The sequence below is a fragment of the Micropterus dolomieu genome, linkage group LG22 (genome assembly GCF_021292245.1).
Source record: "Micropterus dolomieu isolate WLL.071019.BEF.003 ecotype Adirondacks linkage group LG22, ASM2129224v1, whole genome shotgun sequence".
Taxonomy (NCBI): Eukaryota; Metazoa; Chordata; class Actinopteri; order Centrarchiformes; family Centrarchidae; genus Micropterus; species Micropterus dolomieu.
In genome coordinates this window covers 33,791,450-33,805,858 of record NC_060171.1, presented here as the reverse complement: position 1 = coordinate 33,805,858, position 14,409 = coordinate 33,791,450, and the positions used below count along the sequence as shown (strand labels likewise).

At 40.7% G+C, this 14,409-nt stretch overlaps 1 protein-coding gene across 1 annotated transcript in view; it reads right to left on the bottom strand.

Moving 5' to 3' along the window:
• LOC123962517 (cytosolic carboxypeptidase 4) overlaps nt 1–14,409 on the bottom strand; it is a 206,071-nt gene that overhangs the window by 144,461 nt on the left and 47,201 nt on the right. Inside the window, exon 8 of the mRNA XM_046038694.1 lies at nt 10,514–10,722. Within this exon, the coding sequence (XP_045894650.1) occupies nt 10,514–10,722 (209 nt within the window). The remainder of the gene's footprint in view (nt 1–10,513; nt 10,723–14,409) is intronic.

Genomic DNA, 14,409 nt, shown 5'->3' with positions numbered 1-14,409 from the left:
GTTACAAAGTGCTTTAACAAGTGTAAAGAATAATACAAAAAAAACAAGATAAGAGCATGAAAAATTAATATAAAATTAGTAAAATACAATAAAAGGGATAAAATAAAGTCAAATAAGATCGGGAAAGGCTCTCCTATAAAAGTATGTTTTAAGAAGGGACTTAAAAGAGTTCACTGACTCAGCCGACCTGATTTCCTCGGGCAGGCTGTTCCAGAGCCTCGGGGCCCTGACAGCAAACGCTCTGTCCCCTTTAGTTTTCAGTCGAGACTCTGGAACAGACAACAGACCTCTGCCCGAGGATCTCAAGGTACGTGCTGGTGCGTATGGGACTAAAAGTTTAGAAATATAACAAGGCGAGAGGCCATGAAGAGCTTTAAAAGTGATCAATAGAATTTTAAAGTCAATTCTAAAACATACTGGGAGCCAGTGTAATGAAGCTAAAATAGGAGTAATGTGGTCATATTTCTTTGTTCTGGTTAAAAGCCTGTAAGTGCCTGTAAAAGCAGATAATCATTCCCAAATTCTAAAATAAGAACCGTGCTGGTCTATGTAATAAGATGGGTCTCGATATTAATGAACGCAAACAGAAGCATTCTCAAATGTATTTCGGGATTTTTATAGAAATGACTCTCCACAAAAATATTTTTCAATGCACTAAAATGTTTATTGTGTATAGAAATGTACAAAAGTATATACACGTAAAAAAAATAACGTTCACATATGTATTTCTGTGACACATATTTATCAGTTGTATTACCTGAATCATGACTTCTCAAACACAGGGATCGTTATTTCTGCTTTTAAGGAATACTTACTGTACAGACAAAACTTGGTGATAAGTGAAAACATTTATTACTAGTTGAAAGTGTTTACAGGTGAATGATTATTACCAACAATTATACTGTAATAAATCAAGGTTAAACAGATGGAGGGGACAGGGGACATGGAAATTTTATATTATTGTTCTGTTTGGCGATAGATAGAGTACTTGGTTCAGTTATCAGGGAGGAAGAATGATTCATGTCATGGGTCTAATTTCTGTAAGATCTAAATCTAAGCTTCAGAGCAATCTGACATCAACTCTTTTACAGGATGTAGAATATTTGCCTACTTTTTGCAGCTTTCTCAGCAAAACCCTCAGGGGGGGCCACAAACTGTCACCAGGTTCCGATGCACTTCAGGGCCTTCCAAGACGATGGACGATGTCCACGGGAAGACGATGGTGATGGAACTGGTCAGGTTAGACAGCAGTTTTGTTCCAGTGGTCCCTCGAATGTCACTAGCAGTTACCTGGTAGGTCTTATTGCAAAGGGCTGCTTCTTAGCAGATGACAACATGAGTACGTACTGTTCTTGGTCCGTGGTAAGTAGTAGTTGTTTGCTGATCGAAACTAATTTAAGTGATACTTACGGAAATACAAAAGTCTTCACAAAAACTTTGCTTTAAGTTATAATACCCGCAATGAAGGCGAGGTAAGAAAACTTTGAAAAGAAGATTTCTCTGACGAAAAAGATAGAGATTAAAAAGGCATATTGCTCCTTTGGTTACAGAGAGCAACAAAAAGAGTCTCTTCCGGTTTTATATGCACTTATTAAAGGTGTGTATCAGAAGTGGAGAAACCAAACTTCACGCCAAGTGTTGTGTTTTCTCTGGCCCTTTCTCTCAGAGACGTGTGTAGTTTTTCTATTTATGAATTTGTTTAAATACACATCATACATGCACTAACCACATATTCGTTCTTTCAACCATAACTATGGGGTCAGTGGTATGTTATCATGTTTTGCGCTTAACATTTTACAGTATAGCAAACAGGTCATATATTCACATATCACTCAATTATGGCATTCCTAAATACTTTCGCTCTGATACACAATTTCTGAAACTTTGGGAGAAATCTAAATAACAAGTCATTCCAACACACTGTTTATAAGACCGTTTTTAGATATGGCTGACATCAAAACAAAAGAGACGATATTATACTTGACCACTAGATGGCCGGATGGTCACATGACAAAACTGGATTAATTCATGAAACAGTTCAGACATCACACATCGTACAGATACCATAGTTGGACTGTCATACACCAGCATACAGGTTGAATAATATTAGCTAAATTGTTTACAATTGTATGTTAATGAGCTTGTAGTCAGTTCCATAAGGTCTTAATGTCTCCCAGCTGTGCTGTTAATCTTGTTGTTGTGACAAACACCTAACTCACAGAGGAGTCGGAGATGTGGTACCAGGTCTGTGAAGGGTGTTAATGCACCTTTTAAATCCAGGGAGAGTCAGATTAGAAGGTTAATTTGAGATCTCAAAAGGAGCCGAGCAAGGCTTTGATCTCCTCCAAAACATTCACCTCCCAATCTCTGACTGGGTTAGGGGCATTGCTGAACCCACGCTGTTTTAGTACAAAACTGCCTGTCATGTGTAGATTTTTTGAGACTCCCCTGCCAATCAGATGTCACCTTCCATTTCAGCCAATAATATGAGCGTAGATTAGAGGGTATGATTTATTATAATGATATCTTAGTGCAAACACTGCATTTGCGCAGTCTACAATAAAACTGTTGTGCATGATTACATATGTTTAAGTTATGAATGCTTGCTAAGTTAGTTAAGTGGTATTTAGCACTAGTGTCTAAAATTATCATGATCATATTATGGCTAGTTACTAGTTATCCTAAGTTGTCTGTTAGCATTATAGTTAACTTGTTAGCTAATGTCCATGTGCACTGTCCAGCTACATCAAATTTAGTCATGCCTTAACCCATTTGAAACCCCACGAAACTTTGATAAACATATAGGACAATAACTTAACAATGAGGAATGGAAACAAAGATTGGGAATTAAATAAGAAGTCTGTTTCAACCTCAGACAGTTTGCACATGTTTTATTTTACCACAGCAACTGTTGCAGAACATCCAGTATGACCCTAACTGCTGGATCCTACCAGGCACGACTGATTCTAGACAATGCTTGTGATTCCACCAGATGTGCCACAGCCTGTTTCAGAAACATCCTTGAAGCGTCCTTGGCTTTGCTCCGCGAACAATACATGGCTAGTCTATTTTTGATGGAAAAAGTGTCAAGCTGCACAGAGCAGATCAAACCAGGCAGGAAGTCAGACAAGGAAACATCATAGAGACCCCGGTCAATTTTCAAAATAAAACACCCTGTGCAGACTCCCAATCGTATATCAACAAGAAACACAATTAAAACAGACAAGAAAAGGCAGGCAGGCACTCTGCTTCTGAAACATTCCCTGTGGTGTATGAAGCCGTGCAGAGGACGGAACAAACCATTAGAGAGGTGTGCCTGGTAGTAGAACCAGGAAAACATGTCCAACAGGTCAACAACATCAAACAGGCCCTCTTCCGGTGGGATTTACAGTAAAGCTGTGCAAAGGTGGAACAAAACCTCATCGCAGCCAGAACCTGATGTAGAGGTGCCTGGTAGAATCCAGCTGTTACGCCAATGGTTGCACTTTGTAATAGTAGGGTTATTGTTATTGTTGTTATTTAGTTGTCATGGAATTTTCTTAACATGTGCTTCACATTTGACCTGGATAAGCCGAGCCTTATACAATGTCTTGTATGTGCCTTATGTTTGTATCATATTGGAGCTATCAAGTGTTGGAGATCTGGGTTTAAATGGCACCAATGTTTATATTAAATAATGTAATAATTATTATTATTACTATTATTTACCCGCAACCCTGTGCACAGGATAAGCAGTTGACGATGGATGGATGGATGGATTACTATTATTTAATAATAGAATATACTTTTAGTTAAATTCACCTCGGGGCACCACTGATAAACGATTGGTCAGGTCACCAATCATAGCTGCAGCTTAGTTCATGGGCTGACTTCACACCTAAGTGTGAATTTCTGGAGGATTCAGGGAAAGGTCCAGTGGCTCACATTATAAAAGTTCAGTTATGATCACAAATGAACAACTTCATCTGTGAGGTCTCTGTGATCCCAAAATAAGGAAGATAGCTAAAGTTGATCCTGTCCATCTGTATAGAATGGAAGTACAGATGGGTGTAAAGGCTCTTTTTTTGTTCCTTTTCTCCTCTCTTGTGAGAGGTAGAGAGGGAGATTTTGTTACCAGCAAGCTAGCTGAAAGAGCATTATTGAGGCCTTTTTTCTTTTTTGCATAGAGGACTTTGACATCCATATCATAAGATTTGTTAAGCCTCAAATAAAACATTTTTAGTGTAACTATTTGATGCTAAATTGATGCTAAACTGCTAAATGCTAAAATTGAACATTTGTTCCACAACCTAATTTGACTTTTACCATTTCTATCCAAAACTATTGAAAGAGCAGTCTTCAAACAGGTCTTCTCATAATTCCTCTCATAAAATGAAATTCCATGTCAGTTGGGTTTTAAAGGGGACCTATTATGCTTTTTCATATTTTCTACCATTTCTATAATGTTAGAATGTCAGATGTTCATATTAAACATGACCAAATTTTCAAATGATGAGGTAAAAGTATTAAAAAGAAATCTCTGTGAGCCAAAACCTCAGATATCCCCCTGATGCGAACGCTCTGTGTTTTCTGTGTACAAAAAACAGTTTTTTCTACTAATGGCTCGGTATGATGTCATTCCGAGATGGATTTCCAAATATTGTAATTTACTCCAGGCAGATAATGCTGGCCACGCCCACAAAGGAACATGCAGACCTATCACTGCAGCACCCTGACAAACACATGGGTCTCAAAGAAACTGAAGCATCTACAGCTTGTTTCAGAAAGATGCTGAGTCACAGAACTACAATATAGGGCTGGAAATGCAGTATAATAGGTCTTCTTTAAGAGCGACCAAGCCACTGTGACAGAAGCAATTAGATCATCTAATGCTGGGACCTAGTCCTTGATCCTGTTTTATCAATTCTCCATTACTCAGTGAATGAATTTGTCGAGCTACGACCCCACGCATCCGACCCACCCTCGGTCTTACATCTGCATCCGATTCTGGACCGTCATCAATGTCATAGATATATCCACTGTGGATCCAGATGGGGATTCAAGATCGATGAAAAACCAATAATGCCTCCAGTTCATTCGAATCTATAGTCCTGCAAATCAATGGGTCAGTCCCTACCATATTAGCCACTATCTATCACCCACCCTAGTCTTGCAATTATATTTTTTTAACTGATTTTAATTCTTTTTTAACATCCATCTGTTCCATGGCCCCCAATGTCATTATTCTGGGTGATTTTAATATTCATATGGACAATAGTAACAACACTCTCACAAAGGACTTCTCCTCAGCACTGGACAGCTTTGGGCCACAACAGTATGTTGATTTTCCCACTCATAACAAAGGACACATACTTAGACCTCATCTGTTTCTCTGGTCTAACCCCTTTTAATTGCACTGCATCTGACTTACCACTACCCAAAACGATTCCACCCTGCTCCATCTCATTTCAAAACATCACGAACATTGACCTACCTGCCTTCTCTATTGCAATTAACAATCTCATCTTAGAAAAATCAGCCAAGACTGATGATCTGGGCTCACAGTATAATGGCCTATACAATCTCCTCAACACTCATGCTCCTCTGGAAACCTGGACAGTGTACTTTACTCATTCCGCTCCATGGTACATGTCAGCTAAAAGCAAAAGAACGCCGCCTGGAACATCTCTACAAAAAAAGCAAACTAGCTATACACAAGGACATGTATGAAAACCACATGCTGCACTACAAGGATTCCCTCTCTGCAGCAAAAAACAAATACTACACTCATCTGATATCATCTCATGAAGGAAACACTAGGGCCCTGTTTTCCACAATTAATACAATTTCACGACCCCCGAATAATCTTCCAACCCATCTGTATTCAATTTCTCAATGTGATATTTACAGTATATGTCATTTTTCAAAACCAAAATTGACAATATCCATCAACAGCTACCCTCTCCCTACCCACCTACTTAAAATCTGCCTACTCTCCCTCTCCTCTCTTATAACTAACATCACCCACTCCTCTTATTTCTGCTCATGGTCCCTCCTCTCTCAAATCTGCTGCTATTACCCCGTATTAAAGAAACCTGGCGCAAATCCTAATGACCTAAATAATTTCATAATCATCTCAACAACAATAACCTCTATGAACAGTTTCAATCTGGTTTTCAGCCTCTCCACAGCACAGAAACAGCCCTAATCAAGGTCACCAATGACCTACTAATGGTTGCAGATTCAGGTCTTCTTACCATACTCATCCTTCTTGATTTGACTGCTGCCTTCGATACCATCTCTCACAACATCCTCCTGGACCGTCTAGCCTCCATTGGTATCATCAACACATCACTGAACTGGTTCACATCATACATGTCTGGCCACACTCAGTTTGTACAACTTAAAAATGTTCAATCACAACACTCCCCAGTCACCAGTGGTGTTCCCCAGGAATCAGTCCAGGGGCCTCTCTTTTTGATAATTTACTGAGAGAACTATTCTCAGGAAATATAATATCCAATTTCACTGCTATGCTGATGACACCCAGCTCTACTTGTCCACAAAACCTACGTCTATGCCCCCTCTGTCTTCTCTAACTGACTGCTTAGTAGTTAAAACCTGGTTCACTCAAAACTTCCTCAAACTAAACAGTGATAAAACTGAAATTCTCCTTGTTGGCTCCATATCCACCATAGCAAAATGTCCAAATTTCGCTCTCCTCATTGACAATTTCACTGTCCCCTCCCCCCACCTCAAGAGTCTTGGTGTCATCTTGAAGAACACACTTTCCTTTGAAAAACACATTAATAATCTTACCCGGTTTGCTTATTTACTAGGGGCGGCTGTGGCTCAGGAGGTAGAGCGGGTTGGCCGTTAATCGGAAGGTCGGCGGTTCAATCCCTGGCTCCCCCTCCTTGGGCAAGATACTGAACCCTGGCGGCTATTCCGCCAGTGTATGAGTGAGTGTGAATGTTAGTTTCCGTTGGAGCACTTAGGCTCAGTGTATGAATGTGTGTGACTGGTGAATGCAGGTGTAGTGTAAAAGCGCTTTGAGTTGTCGAAAAGACTAGACTGTACTATACAAGTACAGAGCATTTACTTATTTACTCACCATCAACCACCTTCGTCCTTCACTGACACATCACAACAACATAACTGCTACTGTCACGCTTTTGTTACTTCCTGTATTGATTACTGTAACTCCCTTCTCTCTGGTCTATCTCACAAGTTCATTAATAAACTCCAACTGGTCCAAAACTCTGCTGTCTGTCACCAGAACCCCAGTCTCTGAACACATTACTTCACTTCTAAAACAACTGCACTGGCAAATACCGTATTGATTATAAAGTTCTTCTCCTCACCTTCAAAGCACTCCTCCTTGAAAGTAGCTCATCGAGAAATGTTAAATAACAAATGAAACAATGCACAATGAGAAAACATGCAATTCAATTGAAATATATAAGAAACAAATGTGCATTGTCCAAAAGCTCATTACATCATTATATTTTGATTTGTCACCTGCCACCTTAATTTTGTTTTCCTTCATATAAATAAAGACATTTCCACCATAAATTGGTGCAGAAAATTTCTCCATAATGCAGCATTAAGCATCGAACATTTATTCAAAATACTGTTAAAATATCTTCTCATCTTGTTCTCGTGACCCAAATGTGCGGTCACACCCATAACCTCAGCCCTTATGTCTTCACCACATTAAAACACAAAGTGACGCAATCAGCAGACATGTTGTTCTGCATGAATGGTTACGCGTATGACAAGTTAGTACTTAGCATAAACAAATCAGAGATTAACTACCATGTAGAGCATTTCTTCCACAATAATTTAATGAATGATAGGCAGGCAGATATGTAATATCTATAATATATTAATATTATAGTATCATTTTACTTGCTTTTAATGGTATAATATTTAGCTGTTGGATTTCTCTTTGTGGGTGGCTTGGCTGTTAAAGCCTCTATAAATGCTCCATATTTGTATAGCGCCTTTCTAGTCTTTTTGACCACTCAAAGCGCTTTTACACTACATCGGCATTCACCATTCACACACTGAGCCTAAGTGCTCAAACGGAAACTAACATTCACACACTGGCGGAATAGCCACCAGGGGCAAATTGGGGTTCAGTATCTTGCCCAAGGACACTTCGACACGGAGCCAGGGATCGAACCGCAGACCTTCCGATTAACGGCCAACCCGCTCTATCTCCTGAGCCGCAGCTCTCAGCTTCTTGGGGTGATATTCCCCAGGTGGCGTAGTTGCAGTAGTTCTGAGCCATATGGTCTTAGATATAGTATTTTTCATAGCTCTTATCGTCAGTTCTACTTCAATATGTTGTGCAGCTGTAAGTTTGAACAACTTAGATGTGGAAGGTGGCATGGGTTAATGGTGGTGTTAAGAGAAAAGTTCAAAGGGATCAAGCTATTAATTATTGCGATGGTATTGCTGTTGGGTGTGATGAAGTCACCCGTGGTAACATTGCAGAACAGTAGCTTAGTGTGCTTGAGGCAGTGTTGCTTGGTCTCGGTTTTGGCGCAGTATATGAGAGCAAACGAGGTGGAGGGCTTTAGGTGAAAAGATCTTCATTTTGGTAAGAGGAAGGAACATGTTTACACCCAATTCCCACATCAGAAGACCACGACCCTTCAAAAAGGGAAAATTGATAGCCTAATTAATTTAGGCTTGATCTGAAGGTTGCTACAGAGTCCTTCACTTGTGTACAGTGACTGTATATTTTATACAGTCAAACCACATAATCAAGTTCTATGTAAATTAAAGTCTATTAAACTACTAACTAGACACACGACAAATTACTATCTACGCTCACACACACAAACGAATTAAAACAACTATGAATACAATCACTGTAAATGAAAACAGCAATGAACAATAAATGCAGGAATGAAGCTGTTTACCACTTTGCAGCTGACATGTTTCGCTCTGTCATGCGTAGATCTCACAGGGGCTAGGTGACTTCTGGGCATTGTCTGTCCAACATGGCGACCCAGCTTCAGTCGGCTTTGTCTCTCAGCAGGCAGCAGGCTGATAACATCTTCTTCATACACACCCTTTTGCTGGGTGTGCAGGAACTTCGGTTCTAACTTTTGTCGGGTTTTTTTGAATAGCTTGTTTCAGTAAGTTCTTGCTTTCAAAGTTGGCTGGACGTCAGCCTCACCGGTTCGGGGTGGCTCAGGATTCAACTACATTCTCCAGGTGGTTGGAACAAGCTTGTGTCTGGATGGTTCAGGCTAGCAGCCTACCATCCGGGCAAGGCAGAAGAGCTGTTATGTTAAGGGTCTGCCCTGAAGACAAAATATGTTTGGGCTTCCTCTGGCTTTGTAGTCTTCTGTCAAGGGGGTGTCAGATGTTGTTGCAGCACAATCTCACCACTACCACTTTAACTTGTCAGTTTTTTACAGTTTTTCTTGATTGATTCAACACATTTCTTGAAATGATGCCTCCATTTCTAAGAACTCTAAACACAAATCCTTAACTTCTCACCAAATACCCCAAACTTCCTATTTTCAGGTCAAAATGAAACTCTCCCCTCAAAACCATTCACTCTTGCTGAAAAAACAAACTTTGCCCACAGACATGACACACAAGCCCTCAAACACACACACACACACACACACACACACACACACACACACACACACACTACACAGTCCGACACACTGGTGAGATAAATTCAAAACAATACTACAAAAACTGGTTATTAGTAATGTTGCTTGTGGTTCTCCCCCTCAGAAACCTTTTCACATGATGAACACAAAAGAAATAACAAATGTATACTTTTGCTCATTTACACACATTTTTCATTCCTTAGTGTACTGCACAGTGCAAATGTAGTAGGTTGGAAATGCTACATGTTTAGTTTTATGTAAACAGACACCCCCCATTTTTTTTTGTTATAATTGATCTATCCTAAAACACTAAGTCACAACATAAAGGTAATGCACTTACTCTTCAGTAGATGGAGCTCTGGTACCGCTGTGGATCAAGCAGGGAGGCTGCAGCTTAGAAATAAACGAGCTCTGGCTTGAGCAAGACGCTAACTTTGGTCCTCTCCCTGTTAATCCACAGGTACAGTAAAACTTGTTTTTCTGTATTTAGCTTGGATCAGTATGTAATGTGAATGCTGTATAAAATGTTGTAAGAGGATTTCAAGATGTGTGTAAAGTGCTTCGTTTTGTAGCTAACTGCTCCGACGAGCGTCGCCATGTTCAGTAGTTTTTTTTCATGAACTTCAGTCTCTCACGGTAGTTTTGTAAGTGTGAGTAACTAACATTAACATTCTGTAACAGACGAAAATGTGTTCTAGACGTTGTTAAGAGTTTTAGCCAGCCGGTAGTGAGTAAATGGTCAGGGGAAAGATCCCATATTCAAACTAGTTCACCTCGCTGATCACACACGAGTGTGTCATGGTACCGCCATACTGTTGGAGAGAAAAAACTAAAATAAAAATTAATCCGGATGACAAAACAGATAAGAAAGGGGATACTTTTAACTTTACCTGTGTAGTTTCATACAGCAGTCTAGTGCCTCCGTGGGATATGAAAGCCTGTCTGCCTGCAGTACTGTGGGTGACCTTATGGAGGCAGTGCAGCAGGGCATGGCAGATTGCTATGGCAACATGTTGAGTATCCTTGCTGTGCCAATCCTCGTAAAGCTGCAAGAGGCCAGAGATGTAACCCTTAGATACCACCGAGCAAACGTTAGCCTCTGTGAGGGAGAGACACAGACAAACACAGGGAGGGAGGAAATGACATCAGTATCTTCCTCTCTTTGATCCTTCTTTTGTTGAAATCCACTTCAGTAATGGCAGACTGGACTGAATGTGGGCTGAGCAAAAAAAAATCAAACAATGTACATACGTTGTAACGTGAGGTTATTAGTGTAACTGTAATTCTCAGCCACCATTAAATTAATGTTAGCAATGTTGTACTCCACAAAGACAGAGAGTCTTTGTGTGCAAAGTCCTTTTAACTTGGCACTGTTATCCAAGATAGATCACACACACACACACCTCTGATCAATTTTTTCCTCTTTAAGAGTGGTGCCCTGAAGTGAATTTAACAAGTTAAATTCTATTATTAATCAATAATAGTCATTATTCTAATATTTCATATACATATTGATGCCTGTTAAAACCCTGTGACTGATGGGCTGTTGGAAAGTGCAACATTCAGTAAAATCACCAGCTGCTAGTAGTGCTAACTGTGAAAGAGGATTCTCTGAAATGAACATCACTATGGCCTACAAATCAACAAGGTCTCAGCACTGATGTACATTTCTTTGGTTGAGCCTTGTTTTGATAAGTGGGATCCAGAAAGTTATATCAAGTGTTAGCTGAGAGAAGGTCAGCTGGTCCCATAGCCTGTCCACAAAGAAATCAAGTCAGATATTTTCTTTATTTATTGTCCTGGCCTACACTAAGATACTGATAATCTTCAATAATCATGAAAATCTTACACATCATGGTTGTGTTGTGTTTTCTGACCCTGGGTCACATTACACAACAATATACAGTAACAGAACATCTGTAGAGATTTGTGTTTCTATTCCCTTTGAAAGAAGCTGTCATGTCCCTCAGTTCATCAGGATGTTTAGTTCCCTGCTTGTAAAGGGAGAATAGGAGTTGATTTGATTGGCTATAATTGACTTCAGCCCCACTCATCAACTGACAATTTATTCAACATCCATTCCTACCCCATATACAACTCCACTGTGGATTTCTGAATGACATTGTGCTTTTGGTCAGATGTTATCAAAAACTGTGAGCAAACTCATGCTCATCCTCTGTAGTGTTGCTGTTCTTCTTTGCATATATAGACTACCCAAGATACACAAAGAAGGAGCCTCACTCAGGCCTATTTTCAGCACCATTAACTCAGTCACGTACAACATTGCCAAACACATATCTACCATCTTAGCCCCTTTGGTTGGCTTCACATCCCACCACATCCAAAACCATTGACTTTGTAAACAAAGTCCGAGGACTGAAACTGGACCCAGATAAAACCTTTGTGTCCTATGATGTGACCTCTTTGTTCACCTGCATCCCCACCATGGAGGCAGTAGAATCCGTAAGGAAATGTCTGCTACAAGACAACACCCTGGAAAGCAGAACCAGCCTCAGCCCTGACCAGATCTGTAAATTTCTTGACCTTTGTCTAAACACCACCTATTTCCAGAACAACGGAGGATTCTACAGACAGAAGCATGGCTGTGCCATGGGCTCACCCGTATCCCCGATTGTGGCAAACATCTACATGGAAGAAGTGGAGGGAAAAGCCCTCCTTCAGAGGAACAGCACTGAGCCACTGGGACAGGGATGTGGACGACACCTGGGTCAAAATAAAAACCCAGGAAGTGCAACATTTCTCAAAACCCAAAAATTAATAAGGTCCAAGCTTATCAATACTGCTATCGAGACTAGTGGATCTGTAACGTTCAAGACGTCAGATTTGACGTCTTGAGCGTCAAATCTGATTTAACTTGAAACGCAATGGATAGGAAAACTAATGTTTCTAATGATGGCACTGAAACGCAGTATCAAACGGGCCAAACTCGGGGCTTCAAAACAGCAGTCCACAAACCAACGGGTTGTCTCACGATGACTACGTCCACTCCTTACATACAGTCTATGGCTCCAAACTACTCAAGTTGCCGACAGCTACGCTTGTGCAATAAAACCTTTGTGAGTAAAAAGACAATACTTTATCACTACAGCTGTCTGTAAGGTAAACATGTAGAAAGGAGGAGGAAGGTCTGATACAGACTAATGTTTTTTATGAGTTTTTATTCTTTCTAAATGTCACTCACTATTGTGATGTCACATATTGAGTTTATATATAGTGACTTTGCTGTTGTAAACATTAATGTCGCTGCTCTAGAAATGACATTTAGCTGTATTTAAATTTTATATCATGTCATTTCAATATATACTGTAACAGTATCATCGCACATTGAATGTTTTCCTCATACCGTGCAGGCCTACCTCATGCCTGTTGGTCTTACCAAATAACCGTCACGAAATAATAAGTAAAGTATCGATAGTAAAGAATCGATCATTAAGCAGTCTCAATAAGGGTATCAATATCAATAAAAATTATAATCCCCATCCCTACTTATGTCTATGCAAGCTTAGTCATGCTTTTATGGATATAGAGGAAGATCTTCCTACCAGAGCGACTTTTTAATCACTGGGAAAATATGCATGCCCATTTACTAACATACAGTACACACACACACACTCTCACATTACACTCACAAGATCTCTGACGTAATTGCTGACGTAATCTGCACTCTGCGCATGCGTTGGCATCTGTAGCCACCTGTCGGAAGCTCCGTCTTGAACCGGACTCTTATCCACTTTTAATCCACTTTTTTCGTTACATTTTTTATATTCTTTTATTTAACTTAACTTTATTTAAGTTTTACGTGGGTTAAGGATTTTAGTCATCCGACATGGATTTTAAGATAGATGACCGTAAAAACGCGATCAACGCTACTGATCGCAACAAAGCTCCGGTGACTATGCTAGCCGAGATAACTCTGCCCCATGAGGACTGCACACTCCTTAAGAAAGCGAACAAGAAGATTGCTGACCTTATGGAAGAAATCCGACGACTTTCAGAGGAACTCAAAGAGAAAGATTCCCTGCTGACTGGCTTTATGGATGTGGCTTCAGTACAAGCCAAACAGATTGTTTTTCTTAGCACAACCGCTAACATCCAGGACACCGTGTTTTGGGACCCCTCTAGCCTTCCCAGGCTTTCATCCTGCTCGACTCCGAAGCATCAGTCAAAAACGTCCGCTTCCCGACGTAGGATCCTGAAGGAGGCTGTGCTCAGACGCTCCGGAGGCCGTCTCCACCCTGCACCGTCGGGTAGCCCTTCTCTCAGGTCTGTTACTGCTACTCCAACACAACACTCGGCAGCTCACACACTCCATCCTCAGTCCGCACGCAGTGTTGAAGCAGATACTGCTCAGTCCTGCTCTGGAACCACACAACCGGCATCTCCTCGTCCTCTTTTCTCCCCAACCACACTAATAATTGGTGACTCCATAACCAGAAACCTCCGTTTCTTTAACGCTACCACTCGCTGCTTCCCCGGTGCCACCACGGCTGTCATTTTAAAAAAACTCCAGGACCTGATGCCGTCGCTCCCGTCCTCCATCACAAGAGTGATAGTCCATGTCGGAACAAATGACACAGCTCTTCGGCAGTCTGAGCTGACAAAATTAGATTTTAACTGTCTTCTTAACTTTTTAAAGCAGTGCGGAAAGTCCGTTTTTCTCTCTGGTCCCATTCCCACAGTTGGTCGCGGTGCTGGCCGCTTCAGTAGACTCCTTGGCCTCCACGACTGGCTCCAGTCCGCCTGCAGGGCTCACCGTGTGTTTTAT